Genomic DNA, 23,388 nt, shown 5'->3' with positions numbered 1-23,388 from the left:
CATGATGTCTTCTTTCCTTTTCTTTGTAAGTCATCCTGCAGTAAGCAGGTAGATTCTAAGTATTAGAAGAAGGCCTCCAGTCGGGTAAAGAGTAACTTGTTAACTACTAAACTAAGCACAGGTATGTCAGAGAGTATTTCAGACGGGCATTTCACAATTGCTTGGTCTGTGTACAAGGTTTTAAGGAGCTGATAACTGAGCAAGGTCTTCAGGTGCTGTTTCCTCTGATTCCTGAGGAGCCTGTGGGAGGGAAGCCTTCCTGCCTGGCCCCTCTGCTTTCCTGACAAGGGTAGCCAGGGAGATCTATCAGCAGCTGGCTAGTTTATAATGACAGAATGCAGGAAGGGCAGTGAGATAGAAAGGGTGGGGTTTGTTAACTTGGTGGCTGGTAATGGCAGCCCAGCGCAACTGAAACAGGTGATAACTCAGATGGGCTGACAAAGGGGAGAGAGGACTCAAGTGGTTCTTCTGTAACAGGTTTAGGATGTGCCTGGAGAACTGAGGAAATAGCTATGATGGTGAAGTGGAAATGCTAAGTCACGGCTTGAAGCAGTGATGGAGCACCTGGTGGGAAGGCAGGGCTAACCCAGGGGAGTTCAGTTGCACGCAGTGCATTTGAATGACTGGAAGGGGTGGAGCCAGTATCCACTCCTCCTTAGACCTCATTTAAGGGTTGGCAGTGGAGGTGAGGATATCTTGCTAAAAAATGTGGTATATCTGAGGCCTTTCAAGCAGTTTTTCCTTTGTTTCTGTGCCAGTGGTTGCTGCACTTGGGCTTATTCTTGCATGCTGCATCCTGGGACTTTTCCACCCCACTATTATTGCTGTATTTTCCATTGCACTATAGTGTTACAGATGGTCATATGCACTCATAGCAAGAAAATTGTTTGCTTTCATGACTAAACCCACAATCATTGTGCTGAGGGAGTACAGGCTGCAGACAGGGTTATGCCATGTGAGACAGGGCTGTGGTGGGTACCACAGCTTGCGTGGGTGCCTGGCTGAATGAATAAACAGAAACCAAGGTCACCACAGCTGTGAGTTCTGTGAGATGAAGTCTATTTCAGCCCACAGAGTCAGAGTAAGGGTTGAGAGACTCAGTTATAAAGCAGTGTTACCCATAGTATATGGGCTGGTAGGTGGGTGGCTGCTGAAAAGCACTTCAGGGGATTGCTGTTCACCTTCCTTTCTCAACCAATTGTTCCTGCCCTGCGCCTTTCCTCCTTCGAGTTGTCTGTTACTTCCCACCCTCTATTTATTTACTCCCTTATTTCCCAACATTTCCCAGAGTGCTTTATCCTCCAGGTTCCTCCAGCTTGCTCTCTGCTGGCCACAGAAGCCCTGAAGATGGCTGTTGCAGCTGCCTCTGCTCAGTTATAGTAACTTGCTGATTGTTGCTACCCCCTAACCGTTAGTTATAACTACCTTTAAGGTTTGGGTTTTTTTGTTTTGTTTTGTTTTTTTTAATCTAAAATGAAAATGTTCATTCCTGCTCTGTGAATCTACTTTCTATTTCCTGGAAGAGCTAAACTGGCCTGAATTCTATTTTTCTATCCTGTTATTTTTTATCTTGCCATCTTTTCACAGTAGCAATAAAGGAGTGTAAAGTATGGCACAGGAAAACATCATTAGGTGGACAGACACAAATGAGTCTGCACAGGTGTCTAAGAAAACACTTCCTTTGTTGCTGGGAAGGCCTCTAAGCGTATCAGCACATGTCTGCTTTACTGGAAGTGCCTTGCCAGCGAGCAGGCAGGAGATGCAGCAATCTGGATTTGAAAAGCTGCTTCTCAGCACCAGCACTGAGATGGTGATCCACCTCTGAGAGGCTCTTGGCAGCTCTGCTTCTGCTCAGAGTTCTGAGCACACTTGTAGCGTGTGGGGGAAATTTTGTCTCTAGAAGTTCAGTAATGCTGCCCTGTATCACTGTGCTCGGTGGGACTCCCGGATAGCCCTCCCTTCAGACTGCTGTTCCTCTTCCTCTGGTTTGTTCCTTTTAATCTCTCTCTTTTTTTTTTTATCTACCTAGCCATTGGAAGCTATCTTCTTAATATGTAGGCTGTGTCTGAAATAACATGCTACACTGCCTACTTGCTGCAAAGCACATTCTGCTGCAATACCCTGGTATGAGTTGTCTCTTCGAATTAATAATTAAAGTCATGCTGGTAAGACATATGAGCATTGGTCTGTCCAGCTACAGTGCTGATTGACTCTTCATCACGAACTTCAGAAGTGCTCAGAGAGGCTTGAGGAATTGCTATTGTGTGTTTCAACTGATCCCTTTGTCTCTTCCCCTGGAATTATTCATTTTGTAAAGAGGTTTTTTTTGTTTTGTTTTTTTCTTCCCCTTCCCTCCTTTATATTCTCTCAAGTCTACATAATGTTTTTATCTGAATTCAGAAACATGGTGGTCTAAATTGCTCTTGAAACAAGAAGAAAAAGGAAACCCTTATGAGCCAGATGATGGGGCAAAGGGGAGGGCGGGCAGGAGGAAGGTATTTTCATTCCAGAGAATCTGGATGGCATCTCTGGGATGACTTTGTACCTGAATAAATCCTGAGAGGAGGATGGATAAATGTATGCATAGCTACAATTGCCCCTCAACTCCACCTCAGTTTAGAAACTGGAAGCCTGAGCTTTGCCCTCCAGGTGCTGTGCCATCGTCACCAAGCCTGCTGAGAACCAATGGAAGCACTTCTGTTGTCTCAGGGTGATTAGGCTATTCAGTACACGTGATCTTCTGTAGGTAAACATTACTTTTCCCCATCTGATAAAAAATACTTCCAACTTAAAAGATGTAAAACGATTCTGCTGTCAAATTCTGGGAGCTCTCATATGGGTTCACCTTGTTTCCTGAGCCATTTTAATGCTACCTTGTCTGGTAATTAAGAAAATAGTGGGGAGGGAATTCGGAAGGCTGTTAACTAGATGTAAAGCCATCTCTTATTAGTCCTTTAAAAATTGCTTTTTAAAAAAGCTTTCAGAAAAAGAACATTTGAGAAGTAAGCTTACAAAACACAGCTGTCTTCCCTGAGTGTCAGAGCTAGGTGTGAGTTTCCCCACGGGAAACAGTGGGGTGAAGCTGGGAGCAGAAAACAGACTTGCTAAAAGGCAGGCACGACAGTTTTAGTGCTGTCGTCTTCCTTCTCACACCGATGGCAAATGGATAGCAACCAGGTGCTACAGCAGTTGAGAGAGAAATGTGATTTTTGGCTGGCCTTCAACACACTCCTGGGAAGGAGCTGGTATCGCTCTTTGCTTGTGTTTCTCTGGAGGCTGAAGGTTAAAGAGGAAGCGATAGCCCTTCAAATAGCATCCTGTCGAGGAACCAGGGGGAGTGTGGTTACACGGCTTGCTCTCTCCCTACAGCAGGGCTTGCTCCCTTCTGGGACTCATTAGTATCTTTCAAGCTGCATGCTGTTTTTAAGAATATTTCAGTATGTTTAGACTTCAGATGCTTTACAGACAGGTTTGGGGAAACAGCTGTTTCCTAAATTTTCTTGTGATTGATCTTTTTCTCATGGTTTTAGTGTAACTTATTTGATAGTTTCATTTCTCTTCAACCATCTCCTCGCAAATGAAGCTGGCAATCCACAGGAGACATCCTAGGGTTGTTTTCCTCATCTCCCAGCAAGCACCGAACAACAGAAGGTCAATTAACTGATTTCCTTAAATGCTCTTTTATTATGCCTCATTCATGCAGGTATCCTCCAAGGAGATCCGTCCAGGGACACAAGCAAAGAACAGCACTGCTTTGCTTGTTGAGCTCCTTTCATTTGCACTGCCCTTGTGCCCTGCAGTGCTGCAGACAGATGCATGTTCAGAAAGGTGTCTGCACTGCGAACCTGAGGGCATGCACAACTCTGATGTGCAATCAGTATTTGTGTTATATTTGTGAGAAGGATGGCTCATGCATGCAAGTTGTACTTTCAGAATTCAAATGTGCTCTTTTTTTCCAATCTGCTCTTAAGTGGAGTATGATAAGTTTTGGACAGAGCTGAAGTGTAACTGTAAGTGAAAAACAGTGACTGCTTGCTTTTTAGGCTTTTAGGACTTACTGTTCTTCCACCTGTGTGTCTGCAGCCTAGCACTTGTTCTGCTTTTTCATGCTCAATTCACAAACAAGCTCTTTGCTTCTGCAACAGAGTTAAGCCAGGAAGAAAACAAACAAAAAAAAACTATAAGCACTGATGATATGAAGAATCAAGAAGAAAAGCATGTTCCTTATTTTTTCCAAACACTCAAGAATTCTTCTGAAAGGTGTAGAGAATAGCATGGGATGGGCTGATCGGTGGGAAAATCCATGTATCTCAGAACATGCAAAGCTGGGAGAGAGAGCAAGCTTTGCAGAAAAGCTGTGATTTAGTTGATAGATGGGATCTCTGTGGAGCACTGAAGAGCAATGCCCAGCTGAGGGAGAAGGCTGAAGACGTTTCTGCCAAAACTGTGAGAAGATATAAGAGGAAATTGTCTCTTGAAATGTAGATAGCACAGCACCTTGCACTGTGTGTGTGTTATCCTGGAGCTGCCAATCTCATTATTCCTCTCAGCCTTTAAAATGCAGACGGCTCTCTTTACATTCCCAACTGTTAAATCTTCTCTATTGTCTTTCCTTTGCTATTCAGACTGCTTTTGCACTGGTGCCATACTTCATCTCCGTGCCCTCCTCCATCTACTGTAAAACACATCCCATCTGTTGTAGTGATTATGTCAGGAACTTGGCAGCTGTCTTTTCACTTAATTGTCCACATTTCTTAACATGTGCTTCCTGCAGCATATTTTAATAACAGCTCTGCAAACTGTTTTTGAGTGTCTGTGTTGCAGTGGAGGGTTTCTACACGATGTGTGTAGTGGGGCGGTTGGCTTCTATTCACAAGTCTGGCTGCCACTCTGATTTTCTGCAATTATAACTCTGGTTTGCCCCTGGCTATGAATGCAGACACGAGAAAACGTATCTGCAGGCCTACCTGGCTGAGCTCCCTCTATTGGCAGTGGAGATGAGCCGTCCCTCCTGAGTGTGATTCAGACAAGGGTGTGAATGAGCTGCTCTGTCTGTTGTTCCCCCTGGACCCTATGGGGAACCAAGGCTGTGGAGCTGCTCCACTAGGTTTCTCATGTTAGGAAGTGTGAATATTCCAGGCTTGGATTGCTGCGGTTTTGGGAGCTACCTCTTTCCTGCAGGCAGCATGTAGGACTCTAGTATGAAAATGCTAGGTAGTATGTGGGTAGGTGTTGAACATTTCACCTTAGGGGAATATATCCAATATTTATTTCTACCCAGTAGAGATGCGTGGATTCTCTGCCTGACCTGTGTTGCAATCTATCCTTCAGAATAAAACTTCCAGTTCCTTGTTCTGTACTGTGGCCAAAAGGCATTGTTGATCCTTCACTGAACTGATGCTGGGCACCCAGGTACTTTGTGCTCATCTCTGCAGTGATGTGCTTGATCTTTCCTGTGCCTTTCTTCTAGTTCTCAGTTTGTGTTTTTCCATCTGGAAGAGGACTTTGCTGCGTCCTATAAGCTCAAAATCCCAAAGAACTCTTGGGCATAACAATCGGTATCATTATTTTCTCAAGTGTGTTGTCGCTTTTAAATGAGCAGCTGCTTGCACTTACAGCTCCTGCACTACTCACGATCGCATTGGTTATCAAATTAGCAAAGATAAGAGCAAAACAAAAAAGCCTGCTGAAGTAGAGTTGGTAAGGAATTCCTGGAAAAGTGTTTGTAAGAAGCTGCAATCATCACTGTGAGGTCAGCTCAGCTGGGTAATTTGACCTGAGGCTGGCAGTGCATAAGGTCAACTGGAGAGGCAGATACGCCGTATGTTAAGAGTGTGGAAGGAAATTGGACAGTTTGAAACGGTAGGGGAACTTGCTGGATGGATTAAAACCTAGGAGCACAGGAAGATCTGTTGGGTTTTGAAAATCACTCTGGTGGTATGAAGTTAATTTCCTTCTCTGAGTTGCTTCCAGTGCTCAGAAGAGCATACCCATAGCACATGGTTTTTTGTTTTTTGTTTTTAACAGGATGCTTTTAATAATGAATATAAGGCCGATGTATTTTGATCTGTGATAGCATTTCTTGAGAGCGGGGATGTCAAAAACTTGAAGTTTCCATTGATTTTAATACAGCATGTCAGATACTCTCAGAGTAAATGGAGATATCTTTGCAACTTTTCAGGACAGTGAGCTCTTGACGTTTAACATCTCCCGGCACCAGTCGTGGTGGAGTGAAAACGGTCCTGGCTGTGTAAGGAAGGAGGCTTCAATGTCTGGCATCGCAGGACTGGACAGCCACTCCTATATCTCTGTGATAGGCTGTGCCCTGGAGTATCGGTACATTGAGGTCATGCACAGCTCCTTCCAGATCCTGATTGCGGTGAGTTCAGTGCTGAGAGTGCCACAGGGCGGTGGTTATTGAGGAGATGCTGGTTTGTTTCCAGGTGCATGAGTGGTGTATACTTTCCACTGATTTTTTTTTTTTTTTTACATCATCTGATTGCAAAAGCTTCTGTAAATGTTCTTCTCTCTTGTGAATAATATTGCTATAAAGATTTGGAAACCAATAGCAGAAATCTAACAGAGTTATGCATCACGCACAACCGTCCAATAACAAATCATTCTGTATTCCTGCTGGAGTGGGGAAATTTGTGTTTTAATATGGACAGAGACTCTTCTGAAGAAGGATTTCTTCTGTTCTGTGTGACTTAATGATGGGTGGGGGAGCAAAAATGTGTGTTTATTGTAAAGAAGCAACAGGGAGAAAATCCTCACTGCCAGAAAGTGAAATAGACTTTAAGGAGCCACAGAAAGCAGCATGTTTTATTTCTGCTGACACTTAAGATGTGCGTTAAATATTTCTATTGACTCTTTCCTCATCTGAGTTTTCCACAGTCTTTAAATACTCTGAAGTAATTCAGTGTCCTTAATGTTCACTGTTAATTAATTGCTTCTCATTTGTCTGTAAAATTAGCTGAAGGAGAAGTTCTGCTGTCTGCCTAATTTCATGGGTGCTCTTGCTTTTTGTAGCTGCAGTGGTGTTAGCAACCCACAACTTTCTAATCTGCTTTGGTTTGTTACTTTGTGGCTTTCAGTACAAACTGACATGGACAGATGAAATACGTGCATTTCAGTTTTGGCTTAAAAAGGAGTAACTTGCCTTGATGAAATGACAAAGGGCTGCAAATTCAGAGAAACTCCAAACTTCTGGAGTTCCAAGTACTTCTCTGCACATTTTTGGTAGAAATTTCCACTGTCTTCATTCTGTATTTCCTATTAGCTGGGATAATCCATGTGACCCGGTGAACTGCAGGGCGCGGGCGAGACTCGGACTCTGTTCTGGCTATGTCACACAAACCAGGCAGAGAGAGAAGTTCCTGTTTCCTGAGTTGGATGGGCTCCCTGGCTTCTATGCCGGCCGTTAATATTCTGTGAGTTTTCCTTCAGGGAGGATGATCCAAATCAAAAGATCTGTGAGTTGCATCAATGCGTCTGCATGGAGAACCTAGGTTTCTAAAGGATTAGAAGCTGTTTTGTTTTTTTTTTTTTTTAAGAGCTGTTAGCTGGAACAGGACTGATGCTGATAATCTGGTGCTGTTCCTGAGTTTGGTGAAATCAGAACTTCCCAGAAGTGGACTCAAAGTGTCACTGTTAGCATCCTTCCTACACAGCTAACTGACACAAGTACCTGTGCCCCAGGTAGAAGCTTGGCCAACAAATGGTCCCAGGTTGGATGAGAAAGACCTTCGCTTTATGTCATCAAACTAACTTGAGCAGATGGCCCTAATCTATGTGGTCACACAGATGTGTATGAGTTTGTGTCCCTGGGAGTGTTTTCTCCTTCGCCTGCATCACAGGACACCACAAGGGGTGGATAGAGAAACAGAAGAGGGAACTGTAAGACAAAATAAAACGTGGGTAAATATTTTCTCTGTCTTTTTCTCTGGGACTTCAGTTGCAGTAGGCTTTTGCATCCTAAACTCTGGAAATGAGAATACAGTACTCATATGCAAGAAAGCCACGTGGGCTGAGCTGTGCAGAGTGAGGTAAATTTCTACTTGTCCTGTAATAAAAGTAGAATATTGAAGCCCCAGGCCTGTAGCTCCTGCCAGCTCTGAAATACTCACATAGTTTTGTCATGTACTGGGGAGAATAGAACAACTACTCCCTGCTTTGCTGAGGTAAGGCAGAAAGAAAGCTTTTTCATATTCTCACTCAGACCTTGCCTGAAAACAGCCAGTTCTCTCCCATTTTAGCCTCGAAGGGTCAAGCTCTTTGATCCCTGCCAGTATTTTTTCTGTTCCCTTTATCTCATTTTAAGGCAGATTTTATTACAGGCTGTTGTTCTCAGAGTGCCTGGCAGGTACTGTACAGCAGGCGGGCAGAGGGGCTGGATCAATACTACAAAAACATGACTAGGGACTGAAGGCTCAGGGGGTGCAGTGACATGACCTAATTCCCTTCTTGTCTCCTGCACATTTGAGATCTGAATAGTCAGATAAGAAGGGGGAGGGACAGGCAAAATTGTTGTGTTCTTCTATTGGTTTTGATTTGTTTAAGGGTTTTTAGAATTTGATTTTTTTGTTGTTGTTGTTTTTGATTCATGATCCAGCAGTGCAATGTCAGTGTTCTGTAATTATGTAGTATCTAGCTGAGGAGTTTTTTGTTTTCTGGAGATACCAGTTGTTTTCAGAATTTTAAGGGACTGTAGTGTACTGTGTTGTGTACTCAGGAAAAGGTTAAGTTAATCTTGCTGAAGTTGATCTTACATGCCAAAGGAAAGAGAAAGCAAACCCTAGGCCATATGGTAACCACAGTGATGGCTGTCATCTTGACTCCTGCTGTGGCTGTATTATCCCACTCCTGTGCATACGTTTGAAGAGTGTGCATAAGGTCTCACCCTACTTTTGTTTATAGCTTGTCTGTATTCCTTGAAGGCAAAAGCAACTGCTTTAATATGGATCAAACTTGGGTATATCAGTCAACACACAATATGAATAACTGTATGGCCCAGCATGAAAATCTTGTTTGATGCTTTAGCATAGAAGATACTGGAAGAAAAAAACTTGTTAGAACAAAACTTCTTCAAATCAGTACTAGTATAGAAATGTCACTATAAATCTAATCCTACCAACCCAACCAAGAAATGCAACAGCAACCAAAAAATCTGTTTCGTATTCTTAGCAAGGATTTATCTTGCATCTCCCCATCTTGCTAGCCAGCAGGGAGAGGAGTGATTTCTGATTTTGAAATATGTGGTGTAGCTCTGGGCTATCCATATGGTAGTTCTGGGAGTGGGAGGGTTAGGCTTTTCCTAAGGCTCTGTTGAATGGGATGGAAATTGGAAATCTCTTCCCTTTGCCTGCCTGTCTGCTGTTTTCACTCCAACTGACAGGTTGGAAGGTTCCCAGGAAGGCAGCAATGCAAGCTTTGACAGCAGATGTTATGTGAGAAGCAAGGCTCAGGAGATGCTTTGCTGTTGGCAGAAGCTAGATTTTCAGTGGTTGTGATTGTATCCAAAAAGTAAAGAGGTCAGGGAACCAAAGGATTTTGCTCCATTTGACTATTTGGTCATAGTTTTTTTTTATTTTTTTTTTCCACAGGCTAGTTTTTCCTTTTTACAGCTTGTGAATTGGCCAGAAATCTCTATATCTATATAAACTTTTGCACTGAGAACATACGTGCTTCCTTAGCTTTGATTAGAAGTGAAACATGGAATTCATCTGTACTGAAGAAGGGGACTCTGAATGTATTCTTTGTGGTGGGGGAAAAAAAGGAATCACAGGTTTCTCTTTTCTCTGGAGAGAAGAGTTGAAGAGCCCAGAATTTTTACTAGGACAGATGTAAGTCTAAAGCTAAGATTTTACACAAGCAATGGTAACGCCTCCTAAAATTTGTCTTCCCATTTTTCATGTACTTTGTACGCTTGTAGCCAGATGGTCTATTTCTTTAGTTCTTCCTGTAATTCAATGTTTGTGGCTCCAATACTTTCAGTGCTTCTTTTCCATGAGGATTATTCAATTTGCTATTAAAAAGTTACTTGAGATGACTGAGGAATGAATTTCTTTTCTTTGTAATTTCGGGTACACTTGTCATCTCTGCCTTTCTTGCTTTGCTGACTTACCCAAAGAATGTTTAGAACATCCCATATCCATCCTCTCTTGTTCAACAGCGTGTGCGTTCCCAGCCTGTCTGACAGACTGACTGAACACACCTGTCTGCAACATGTGTTCCTAATAAAAAGCTTAATCGGATACTTGTGCAGCCTGGAGGAAGCTGGTACTGAACATGCAGAGCACGTGGAGAAACTGCAGCAGAGGCTGAAGCCCAAAAACATTCTTTGGGGAATTAGAGCAATAGCTTAGTGTCATTTCTACCTCACTGACTCTTCAATATTTCACAAGTTCAATTGGCTTATTTCCTCCTCTTCCACCTCCTCGATGTAATTTGTAAAGATCTAAGAATTACTGCTATTCCCTGAGACAGTAGAGCTTAAAACAAACTCTTTCTTACTGAAATCAGCAGCAAAGATTGTGTTTTGAGCAGGAATGAAGTTACATCTAAATTCTTGGCCTCTGCAGCTTTCTTCTGTGTTAACTGCTGCTGACCTTGGTGATATCTGGGGGCTTGAAGTGTCTCCTTCAAGAATGAAATCAGAAGGGCACCACTGGTATCTTTTGGAGTCTGCTCACTCCATTTTCTAGTAGACTCCTTCAGTGAAAGAGAACAGATAATAGGAATGGCAGTCTTCCCCCTAAATATCTTTCATTCACAATTCACGTAGGAGGCAAGATGCAGGGAGTCCCAGGAGTTCACTACATCCCTGAGGTGATATTTTTAATTATAGTTTAGGTCAGCCAATGAAAATCCAATTCATGTTCCTGTTGTTTCTTCTCTCATTTGTCACTGAAGTTATCCTGTTCCGGACAAGCTGCAAGACTTTTTTGAATAAAAAAAATATTACATCGAATAAGCAATTTATTATTGATGAAACTCTTGTCAAGAAGGAATGGGTTATCAGATTAATGCAGGAAAATATTAAACATGAATCAAGTCATTTTGAAACAATCAGGAGCTAAATAAAAACAAAACTGCCCACACTAATGGAGCTAGAATTAGGAGTTTCCTGAAATGGATATCAGAAATTGCAAACTTAGATAAGGTTGGTGTGTGTATGTTATACCATACAGTAATAGTGGATGGATCCAGAGATGCATTTTGCATGGTTATTAACCCAAAGCTCCTACTCTAAGGCGTGACAGGAAATTCTGGGAAAAGAGAAGACCTCCCTCCCTAGGGTTTCCTTGGAATCAGAGCATATGTTCAGGATGCATCTTTCCTGCTTGGATATGTGTATGCATGTAAATCACATGCTTTGACCTTACATCTTGTGATACATCTTGCTCAATCTTTAAACTTAAATATATATGACAGAGCAATAGCAAAAAATGTGCATAACCACTGTCCCAGTTTGATTCTTCGGTGACTGCAAACACACTTTAGAGACAAGAGCATGCAGAAAAGTGCTTAGACGTCCACTGAATGCTGTGCCGGCTTTAAGCTGAAGCATTTTATTCCTCCAGGAGCGTTTGTAAGGGTTTGCGTTGCTGGCTTACAGTCACTTGTCTGGGCGCGGCTGGGGCTGGCAACGCGGACCCGCTTCAGCACCACGGCCAGCTCCACCAGTCGCCCCACGGCCCGAAGAGGGGAAACGAAGCCGTTGTTGGTAGCATGAAATAAGCGTGAGAAGAAGAAATCTGACTACTCTGATCCTTGTTTGGTTTGTTCGCTTTTAAAAAGACGTAGCTCTGTTTGGAGGCGATTGTCAAAGTCAGCAGGTAAAATCAGCTGGTCAATACATGTGGCCTTGCAGTTTCCAGCATGCCTGAAAGGACCTTTTTTCTGAGCAAAGTATGCTGTAGTTTACAGAAAGTTAGGGTGAAGCAGCACTAGTTTTGAAAATGCACAACAAGGGAAATGTTGAATGCATAGAGCCACCTCTCCTCCACCAAGGTACTGGGATATGTTTTGATAAGATTCACCCAAGACAAAAGAGAGCTAGCTTGTCTCTTATGTGATTATAGGAGATTGTAAAGGAGATACAAGGCTTAGTGATGCTATGAAAATATTCCATTTCCTTCCAACGAGGTGTTTTTTGTCTGAGAGAGCATGGGAAATCAAGGATACCTTATAACTCCCCAGTAGAAATCTCATTAACTTGCCTTTTGTTTTCTAGTGTGATGTATGTTTCTGTCATATTAAAAATGAATGGACTCTACTTTTCTGGGTTCATCATGCATCATTCTGTCTTCCCATAGAGTGAGTCACTGTATGTTACATTCTAACTCTTGTTCAAGAAAATTGAGTTCACAGTGGAAAACAATTATGTCTCACAATAACTTTACTAATACAGTTACTGTCAACCAAGATACTGCTAAGTGGGGTGTTATGTGAAGATGTAAAATGAAGGATGGAGAGGATATTTGATTAACAGAAAGAAGGCAGAGCAAAATAAAATCTTGCTGGATCTGGAATGTTTAACTCCCATAGTACCAAGAGCTTGTTTCTCTTTCAGCCAGGGTAAAAACTTGGTACTGAGATGGAACGAGGCAGTTCTGACATGTTAGAACTTCTACAGACTGTCAACTAAGCACAGACTCACTAGGCCACCATAAAGTGCTTTTTAATGTTCACATGTTCACTCATGTTTTCTGCTCTAAGAGCTGCTCTGAGCAATCAGTTGATATGATGGTCACACCATTCCAGGATAGGTGTTACTTGAGAGGCACCCTATTGCTTTACTGTTCCTGTTTCTATCTGGTTCCTAGGAAGTGGCAGTTTCCTGCTAGCCTATACAATGTGTGAATTAAAACCATTGCTATTGCCTTGCTTGTTTTACACCGTGCTCCAGCCCATTTACTTTGCATGCCCAAAGCTTGATCACCTCATGCAGAAGTGTTTATTCTCCAAAGATAGAAGGATATGTAAAAAATGTGGACCTAAAGTAAGATTGGAATTTTCTTCCGATGAATTTTGATCTCCAAGCCTAACTTAGAAAAAATCTCAGTAATTCTTAATGTTACTGCTGGTACAACACTGATTGTCTGGTTAACTAAGTTTCTATCTCATCTGCGTAAAAACTGCTCTCATCTTGCTAGTAACTCCTTCACTCAAGTAATTTCTCTACTTCTCCATGCCATTTATTACAGAAATACAAAGCTGATGGGTTCTTGTTCCTGTTAATAACATCTAATGCTGTGTATCTGTCCTATATACAGACATCAGGTGCACTCCTGCATCCCCATCACTTCTTGTTAAGAGTTAACTTAACATGGTAGTTCTTGTATTAAAAAAAAGCAGCCCATGTTTTTCCCAATCATTCTGGCAACAGCAGGTCTCTACTCTGAAGGTGAGGATGAGTCTTGCAAGTATTTTGTTTTGAGCTCTGAGTGTGCTCCCTGCAGTGTCTTCATCTAAGCCTACACCTGCACTCCATACCTTACAATAAATATGACTTGGCTACACCGTTTCAGTAGTGCTGCCAAGCGGAGAATAAATATTGGCTGCTAAAATCATGCCAAGTAAGTTCTGACCAGCCTTGCAAGACTGATGCTGAAATGATTTATTCTCTCTATTTTCTAGCTGGTGGGTTTTGTCTACGCCTGTTACGTTGTTAGTGTTTTTACAGAAGAAGAAGACAGCTGTAAGTATTTATCAACCGATCCTTTGGCAAAGATTTTATTCAATTTTCTTTCTCTCTCAGATGTTTATCTGTCAAGGATGAGTTGCCATAAGATCTCTTTCCATTTCTCCATCCATGTGATGTGGTACTACCTACCTTTCAAAGATTGGCTATTTTTCTGTGATATTTTTTCCCCACGTCACTAAGTTAGTCTAGCTACTTCTCCAGCACTTCTACAGCTGAACAGTAATACCACTGAAATGTAACTAAGAGAACCTATAGCAAAGAATACAGCCTTACATTTAACTGAGCCACCTGATGAGTATCATGTGCCAAAATACAAGGATAAAGCAGAAGATGAGATTTGTTGCCAAGAACCAACCTGACCTTAATTTAAAAGCAAAAGTAGCTTATGTGAATCACAGGAAGGATGAGGGAGCTGACTCCGTTATGTTTGGTAGGCAAATCTCTCAAGTGTCATGGGGCAGAAAAGAAAATTCAGAGAAATCACATGGATGGTTGAGTCTGTAGGATCTATACAGATACCTATAGACTGGTCCTAGATTACTGCCCTTCTGAAACTCCCCTTGAGACCAGTACTTTCATAAACAAAAGAATGGATGCATAGAGTTCAAATGAATGTGAAATCTGATTTCAATTGCAATATTTTGCCTTTGTTTTTCATCTCTCAGAATGTTTAAATTGGAATAGCCTTAATGAAATCAGTGGGTCTAGGCCAGTTTACTCTAGGTCAGGATCAGATTCAAAGGCTTTATATCCAAATATCACTTCCTTTAGTGCAAATAGCTCTGCTGTTTTAAAGAACAGCTGGTAGGGATGTTAGCTGAAAAATGACAGCTTTGAACTGGATATCTTGAAAGCATGTGAAAAATGTTGGTTTCACACGGGTGAGATGAGATACATTGCTTATCTGACTTGTCCTCACGTTTGGTTGTTGTTTCCTACATGGCTGAGCTCCTTCTGTGATTCTACTGGCTTTATTGATCATTTCTTCAGAACTTGGAAGTGCATTTAGTGAAGATGTTATATTGTAAATAATATCTTTAAAATTATCCTATAGCTCTCTAGTTGGCTAAATAGCCTGAATTCTGAACCTCTTTTGAATATTATGAATTAACAACTCGACAGGGCTTATGTTAGGATGGGGAGAGGCAATCATGTGGAAGGAGCATTATCTAGAAATGCAGAGCTGTAAATTTCAGGATATGGTTGGTTGTTTTTTCCCACTAACAAATTCTTTTCCCCTCCCAGTTTCTCAGCTTGGAGTTAAAATGTCAGCTTGAATAATTAACAATGACAAACCATCAATATTTCACACTCACAGTGGTAGATCCTTCCAGTGACCCGAACAAATTTGAGCTGCATTTTAATTTTCTTTTCCATTTGTGGTTTCCTTTAAATGTTCCTTTGATATGCAGCATGAAGTAATTATAAGTGCTGAGGCACATTAATCAGGAAGCTCATGCTAACGTGATTTTCATGAGAAAACACAGCAGTAGGGATCTACTAATGCTGAACTGTGGGCAAGAATATTTTAGACATGCTAGTGCATTGAGATATATTGGTGGTAGCAACAGTGATCCATGGTTAAGACTTTTAAGGGACGCAATAGGATGCTCAGTTGAATTGACTGTTGTTTGTGCAAGGTACAAGACAGTGACTGAAAAATTTGTGTTTTTAGGGTTTTCTAGTTTAGATGTTTTCGAATGATGTATTTTTATTTTTTAATGTAGTTAAGAAAAGTTTAAGTCTCACTGGAACTATTACGAATTATCACCCCAATATACTTAGAACCTCTGCAGACTTCCCATTAACCCACAGTTCCAGAATCACAGTATCAGCATGAAGCTATTCATTAATATGGAATTTGTGAGGATACATTGTCTCTGAGTTTCTAAATGTATTTCCAGAGGTTCTTTCCTATCGTATATATTTAGTAAATATTTTTTTTCTATTGTTTGTTCATTTAAAAAACAAAACAGTCAAACTCATTAGCTAAAATCTAAAATAATAGTGCCACCTTCAGGAAAGTAAAAGGCATTCATACACTTAGCAATGTTCCAGTTATATTTAAATGGCATTTGATTGGGGTAGCTTTCACACTTCCAGACAAGATTCCCTAACTCAGCACAAGAAGTGATGTAGTTGGGATAAATATTACAGGTTTTTGCAAGGCCTGCCAGCTCAGTCCCAAATTGCACCACATCTTATCCCTACTGATCCAGCTATGTTGGTCAGCTTGGTAATACAGACTTGGCCTAATTTCAGGGGAATGAAGAGAGACTTGGAAAATTCTTCCATGGTTACTAAGGGAATTGTCACTTAAAGCATTCCTTGTTTAGTTACATTGCCCTTTTGTGAATGCTGGATAAGGGAGGCATTGTTTCTCTTTGTATATAATTAAAAGAAATTGAGTTGGCAGAGGGGACCTGAAAAATATCAGAACTGAAGATAATGGAGTATTATCTACGGTTCTCCAAAGCTGCTGCAGTCTGTCTTGCAGGAAAGACAAGTGGGGCAATAAAATACCCACTTCACTGTATAACCTTCAAGGGGACTGCTGTCCTGCCAACTTCTCTGCTGGCATTTAGTCTCAAGCCAGTCCCCAGCTTCCTTCTTTCAGCATGTACTTGAATGGCTGAGGTTTTGTCAGCTCAGTTATCATACAAAGTCACAGCGTGGTGGCAATACCCAAGAAGTCTGAGGGAGGTTCTTGTTTTTCTGAAGTCTTGTTTTGGTTTGGTTCTTTTGTCAGCTCTGCACTTTAAGTCTGATATTAGCTGAATCTCCTCCTTGGCATAGTGGCTGTCTTAGGAGATCCAAGAAAAGAGGTCTGTACAGGCAGAACTTTCCACTTGGCAATCCATACCTGACAAATCTTTTCTTTCTGTCTCTGATTTTTTTTATTTATTTTTTTTTGTTACGCCATGACACACACCTACTTTTCCTTTCATTTCCTTTCAACTTTCTGGCCATGTTTGTTTATTTATTTGAGTTTTGATTTTTTTTCAGTTGATTTCATTGGTGGATTTGATCCATTTCCTCTCTACCATGTCAATGAAAAACCCACCAACCTTTTGTTCAAGCAGACATACCTGTAAGTATCGTCTCCTATGCTAAGAGGCAGTGCATGCCTCTGTGTTTGATGGCTCAAGGGTGCCATGGGTTTGGATTTTTTCCTTCTCACAGGTTGATTTGTCCAGCAGGTTTTTCAGACATGCAAGGAACGAATAAGTTGTAGAACACCAGAAAGGGTGAAACTGTCTCTGCTCAGCTCCTGCTTTAAAGGGTGAAGCTTATTTTGCCATGCTCAGCTTATGACAGTGCAGTTTGAAGGGACACACTTGTGCTAGCTGCAGGATGTTACTATAAGCAAACCAGTGGATGCATTTTCCTTCAAGAAGGCAAAGAGAAACTTCTTAGCAGCTAGTGCTGTCTGAGCGGGCACAGGTAGGAGCCATGAGGAAGGGTCAGCCTCTGTGAACGCAGAGAATAAGTCATAGCAACAGCAGAATGTGATTCTCAATCTTGAAGTTGAATGATGATATGTCAGATTAAGCTTGAAGTAGAGGATAAAATATATGCAATTGCTAGTTATTTAAGCCATACCTTACCTCTGTGGCAGTCACAGCTGAGCTCAGACCTATGCATTGATGCAATTTTGATGATTGGCCATGTCTCTACCATCCTTCCATCACATTCTCCTAATAGCACTGTTAAATTTGACTCTGTCTTGCATACAGAGTCTTCCTGTATCTGTCTGTGCTTCTAAAGATCTTCTAAGCAACAAACCGTCACACCACCAAATTAAAACGAGTGTTAGATGGTTTGTATGCAGGACACATTTGCTCTTAAGGTTTCAGCTTTGTTGTTACTGTTCTTCTAGGCAACAGAGATCCTTGTATGCATGTGGCATCCCAAGAGCTCAGTGGAGAGGGGGGAGCTGGAAGGCCAATCACCCTAGCAGTTCCTCTCATGCCAGTGTGTTAGAGAGACATTAAATTCCAGCTTCTGCCCTCTGCTAATCCCCTTCTGCTGCCAAAGGCACAGGAGCACACTTTCATGCAGTCCACTTGAAAGCTGGTTATTAATGAGATTCTCAAACATAAAGGCCAGTATTATCTGTTTAAAGCAGCAGTAAGATCTGAACTTTTGATGCTTCTTACAATGAGCTGCAAGAGGGCAGTTCAACGTGCAGAAATTTTTAAAAGCAACTGCTAAGGAAAGTTGGTTTTTGGGAATAATGTTACCAAAGAGCTCTTCCAAAAATGGGTGGATGGGAAAGAAAATCAGGGCAGAGAGAAGAAAAACCACCTCAAAATAGATTTGTAGATGTGGCCCTGTAATGTAGTGAGAATTTACTTCACACTTTGTCACTGCAGTACACAGCACAAAACCAGGAGAATAAGTCATTTCTGCAAGGTAGTTGAATTCCTTGTAACTTTGGGGGTGCAATGACATTATTAGAAAAGATGCTACAGGAGATTAAATATTGATTTCCCTCTCATTTTGTCACGTGCGATAGAATTTTCCACAGTTGGCAGAAGCTTTGGAATTTCTTTAGGCAGCTCCCTGATTTACTAGCTTGATGCAGTAGAGATTTTTTTTTTCTAAAATGACAATTCTAGTTTAAAAAAAAAAAAAAGAAAAGCTATGACTTAGAAATCTTATATATATATATACAGGAAGATTATAATCCCCATTGAGAAACTAGAACTGCAAAACTTCCTTAAAAGAGTCTTCATAAATAAGCTACTAATAATTCCTTTCTTCATTTCCATTATTCAGACCATCACTCACATACTGATAGCTTCTGCCAGCACAGGATAATATTTCTTTCTGGCTAACTGGAGGTGAAAACAGCTGCTGAGGAGTAGATAAAGTGACCGTCTGTAAATTTCATAACAGCCACCAAATACTAATTCTTATTTATTCTGGACTAGCTATTGCCTCTCTTCTATATGCAAAAGTAGCAGGAGTGGAGACTTGATTCTCAGCTAATGATGAGGTGGAGTTTTGCAGTATGGAGCACTGAGGGCCAAATCCCCTCATCATTTAATACAATGACTGAAGACATTTTATACCTTTCCAAGAAGATGCAAAACAACAAATATATCCAACTTCTTTCAAGTTGAAACTTTTAGAGCAGAAAGGGGTGAGGAACACATGCTTTCTGTTCTTCCTTTTTTGTTGAAGGAAGCCCTGCATGAAACCAGATCCACTCTACAGCTACTGACCGAGCAAGCTGCTGCTGTGAACTTAGCTTTCATTTTAGGATGAAATTTGCCAGTACTCAGCTTCTCCCTGATAGTGGCCCTGCTGCCTTAAACAGGACCACTTTAATTCATTCCTTGTCCAATGGGATTATAGCCTTTACACCAGTTCCACCTATCCTCTTCTGATAGGATCACATTCCTTCCTCTCCTCTGCCCTCTGACTCAGCCTTGCCCTGGCTTGCATATTTCTCTAGTCTCTTATCTCTTCAAATCTATGGATTTGAACAGAACAATGACATTAGCCAACTCTGCTATGCATAGCTTAAGAGTGAGACCAACCCCCATAGCTTCTGTACTGAGTACGCGGCCTATGAGCTAGATAACTTTAACATAAGTCTTTATTTAAATCTTCTGCAGTGATTATCAGCTGCTAAATTCAGTATTGGAGATGTGCATCCTACTTCCAGCCTTCAGCTTCTACCCCTAGCACTGAAAGACATTTTTAAATAAACTTTTGCCTTGTATTAAATCATCTCCCAAAACTATTATTGATAACTGGGCTGGAGTCTGGTCTTTTATCAGCCTGCTTTATCTTTGAATCTATTACTGAACTCGACTCCAGTTCAGTTGCAAGGCTCCAGTTAATGGAAAAGCAAGCAAGTGGTCAAAGCCAGCTGTTACTTTTATTACAAAAAAAATCACTGACACTTTTGTACTACTGCTTACAAAGGAATGATTTAAATAAGCTTCATCTTACTTAGCCTTTCCGCTACCCAGAGGGCAACAGTGATGTTCTATAAATATAGTTATTTCTATTTCAGGTTCTACAACTGCTTCTGTTCTACATTTCACTGACTCTGGGGAGGTTTGGTTCCTGCTTCAAGTCACAAGCTTTAGAAAGAGACTTCTAGAAATTCCACTGTATAGATGAGTTGCCCTTAATCTCACTGCAATTTACCTCAACACACTGCACTAAGTTTTTTAACAATAAAAATACATTAGGAATCTTGATAGAAGTTACTTTCTGGGCGAAAATACTTAACCACACAACAATACATCAGTTATTGAAAACCAGTTTCAAGTGGAAAAAAGGAAAGGCTGAGCTCTTCTTGCTTTTCATTAGTTAAAGCTCAAACTCAGGCTGTGCTTTTTTTCACCACTGTCTTCTCCTAGGATTCATAGGGAAGGACATCAGTGCAGGACTGCTTTTCTTAGTTTGTCTTCGCAGTAACAGAATTATCATTTGAAGCAAAGAAAAACTGTAACTGCAGAAGGGTCAACAAACATAGCCTTGCAGTTTCTTTCTAAAGCTGTTATCTTCAAGTAATCTGTAATGCCTGCCACGCCAGCAGGAGGTTCAGATCATCCTGATAACTGGTCAGCACTTCCTGCAGGCTGTAGCCATTCTTCTGACATCTCAATTTGTTTCAAGCATCAATGTAAGCTCAGTTATAAAGCAGAAGTCTTGTAGCATGGTTTTGGACATCATTCAGTGCAAAACCAAGAACTCACTAGATGTCAGGAAGTAACCTCTATTCATTTTAAAGATATAGAGAAGGGCAACACATCTCCCCACCTTTGAATGCTGTGCTTCCAGGATCAGCAGCAAAACACAGTTTTGTAAGGCTCCTGCCCGTAGCATTAATGCAAGCTGGCACTCTGAGTACTGCATCACACTTGTAACTTAAGTTTTAATTTGATTTTAGTTACATAGCTTGATTTCACTAACTCTGCTTCCCTCACATCCACCTCTCTGAAAGGCCATAGGGTAACAAAGGATGTGACTTTTATCAGATGCTGACTTCAGTATTGACAGGATAGCAAGAGGAGGCACTGGCTGATTGAATGATTACAGGCTCTTGTTGGTAACTGCTCACTTTGGTACCTCCTAATCAATTCTTCCATGGTGCAGTCAGTCTGCTAGCCATAGGCATGAAGCAGCTGTGGGCATGAAGATTTACAGGAGTAGACTGCAGGTAACAGAGCAGGTTGAAAGTAGGTTCTTCAGTACAGCAGGCAGGTATGAAACACTGTGGGAGGGAACATGAAAAACTAAAACATCCTTTGGAGGAAGCAAAAAAAATAAAGTCCTAACTGTTTTGATGATCAGAACGCTTTATAAAGGAAACCTTTACTGGAACAGGAAAAAAAGAGCCCACTTTGGCAAAACCAAAGGAAAGCTACACATACGCTTCTGCTTTTCTTTCTAGGTAGACTTCCCTCCCAAACAAAAAATAAAATAAAAATTGCTGACTATCAACCTGAAGCTGCATGTTTAAAGAGGTGATGATTCAGCTGAAACTGTTCTCATCTTTACTGCTGGCTACAGAAGTAGACTACAGAAGTAGATATGCTTATGCTTCTGCACTGAAACTGCAGTGCTATGCCTTTTTTTTTTTTTCTTAAAAACAGAGCTACTTCATTCCAGAGATGATCCCTAGCTTTTAAAATTCCTAACCAAGTTTTATGCATCTCCAAGGCTCACAATACATGGATCTAACACTTTGGCTCACATCTATTCCCTACTCTAACTGCAGAGTATTCAAGTCTGCTATATGCATAATATTCTTCCCAGACTTGAAGATGACTTAACCACGTTGTATCTGATTCCTCAGTCCTACTCTTTATCTGTAGTCACCCATATTTACAAACTTGGAACAGAAAAAAAAAATTTTGTCCTTGTTATTTCCAGTTTGTTACCTTAAGTAATAAAAATGTTTTGTTCTACATTAATATCCTGCCTTTACTTTTTCTTCTCTACAGGCCTGCATAAATGAGGAGGAGCCAGAGGATGGATAAATCTTGCACTCCAAAGGTGCTGCAGGAAATAATCCCCTGTGGCCTGGGTCTATGGCAGAGGAAATGCAGGATGGTGAACTCCATTCCATTTTTTGTTCCTTGTCTTCTTTTCAAATGAAATGAATGTACATTGAAGGATGACCACACAGTCTGTTCTTAACTCTACAAGTGCCCTGACGAACCATTCCTGCCACAGTAGGTGGTTCTAGCCAAATGGCACAGACTGAACATCCTCAGGCAGAAGTTCACTAGGAGCCTGTCTCAAGAGATGCAGGAGAAGTCGGAGCTGCTTCCTTCCACCATGGATCCACAGAGAAGGAAACACTGCAACACCCTGGGACATCTCGTATGTTTTGTAGTTAGTTTCTTCCCTCTTTCCTCAGTTCTGGAAAGAGCCTAAATCCCCTTAATACAACTTCAACTTTTCCCTGCCTGTATAAAACAAGGCAAGGGCTATTTGAGTTTAGGCTCTTACACACCTCACTTTTTTTTTTTATAATGTTGTAGATAAGGGATCTTCCCTTTCTCCCCTTTATCCAAGACTCCCTCATTCTCTATTCCTTACTACTAAGAAATTTGGCTTGGATTCTAACATTGTGATTTAACTACTACAAATGCTGAACAGACTAAAAAAAAGAATTAGTACAGTTGCCAAATCTGTACTTGGTATGGAACTTAAACCCATTGCAACATGCCAAACTTACAGCAGCTAGAGCCTACTCTGGATTTGTCTACCCACATTAAGTTACTGGTATAGCTATGTGCACAACTGATACCTGCTGCAGGACACTGGAAGATGCCTAGTTCCTCGTGGATCATGTTTTTGTACCTGCTTTCTTTGCCAAGCAGCCACACTTACTCCAGGCACAGGTCCAACAGCTTCCAGCTGGAAGGTATTTTTATGACAGGATAATTTTGAGGGGAGGGAGTGGGGAGGAAGGAAGGGGCAATAGAACTGTAATAAAGTTGCATTAATAAGCTGCAGCAAATAATTAAAAAGAAAAAAAAAAACAGCATCCTTTTTGTTAGTTACATCTCCCAGGATGTTAAGCATCAAGCAGGGAAGAGAGTGCTTGTCTGCCATCCGTGGCTTTCTTTGGCTGAAGCATTCCACAAGCCATTGTAATTCTCTGTATTGTCTAGTCTAAGACCATTTGGGATTCTTGAATAATGCTTTACAAAAGAGCCAAGCCAGAAGCCATGCTAGGGAAACAAAGTGCAAGGAAGTGATTAAAAAATAAAAATATTAAGTGCTGAAAGTCAAAGATACAATGATGCACTTTTCTTTGTACCTCCTCTAGTTTTTATTAGCAGAAACATTTATCCTTTGCACTCTGACAAAGCTTTCCTACTGGTCTGTTTGCAGTAGACTTACTCTAAGTACTGCAAGACTAGAAAATAACCCCATACTCTGTCAGGGCAGCAACCCGTAGTTGTTGGCATCTCCAGCATGCCATGAAAAGAAGGAGCAACAGTCTTTTTCACAAGGGGTTTCCTTTAGCAGAGGCTAGGAGTGCCCTCTATTGGGGATAGGCAGCACTTGGGACTACAGCCAGTCAAATCAACTGCTCCTGAAGGGACATTTTTTCCCTAGAAACAGAGTCCCCGCACTTAAAAACCTACAAGGAAATCCCAGAAATAGCTGGGCAATTTCACACCCTGTAGTCCTTT

General features: G+C 41.2%; 1 protein-coding gene across 3 annotated transcripts in view; it reads left to right on the top strand.

Moving 5' to 3' along the window:
• NKAIN4 (sodium/potassium transporting ATPase interacting 4) overlaps nt 1-22,984 on the top strand; it is a 47,172-nt gene extending 24,188 nt beyond the window's left edge. The window contains exons 4-8 of one of the 3 annotated variants that reach the window (XM_010722410.3): nt 6,182-6,379; nt 13,642-13,702; nt 16,715-16,799; nt 21,129-21,201; nt 21,682-22,984. In XM_010722410.3, the coding sequence (XP_010720712.1) occupies nt 6,182-6,379; nt 13,642-13,702; nt 16,715-16,799; nt 21,129-21,132 (348 nt within the window). In that variant the 3' untranslated portion in view covers nt 21,133-21,201; nt 21,682-22,984. The remainder of the gene's footprint in view (nt 1-6,181; nt 6,380-13,641; nt 13,703-16,714; nt 16,800-21,128; nt 21,202-21,681) is intronic. The other 2 variants (XM_010722409.3, XM_010722412.3) reach the window with 2 other exon arrangements.
• The last annotated feature ends 404 nt before the right edge of the window (nt 22,985-23,388 follow it).

The sequence above is a fragment of the Meleagris gallopavo genome, chromosome 22 (assembly GCF_000146605.3).
Source record: "Meleagris gallopavo isolate NT-WF06-2002-E0010 breed Aviagen turkey brand Nicholas breeding stock chromosome 22, Turkey_5.1, whole genome shotgun sequence".
NCBI classification, from domain to species: domain Eukaryota; kingdom Metazoa; phylum Chordata; class Aves; order Galliformes; family Phasianidae; genus Meleagris; species Meleagris gallopavo.
Note: the sequence above shows the minus strand (reverse complement) of the source record. Positions and strands in the feature narration are given on the sequence as shown.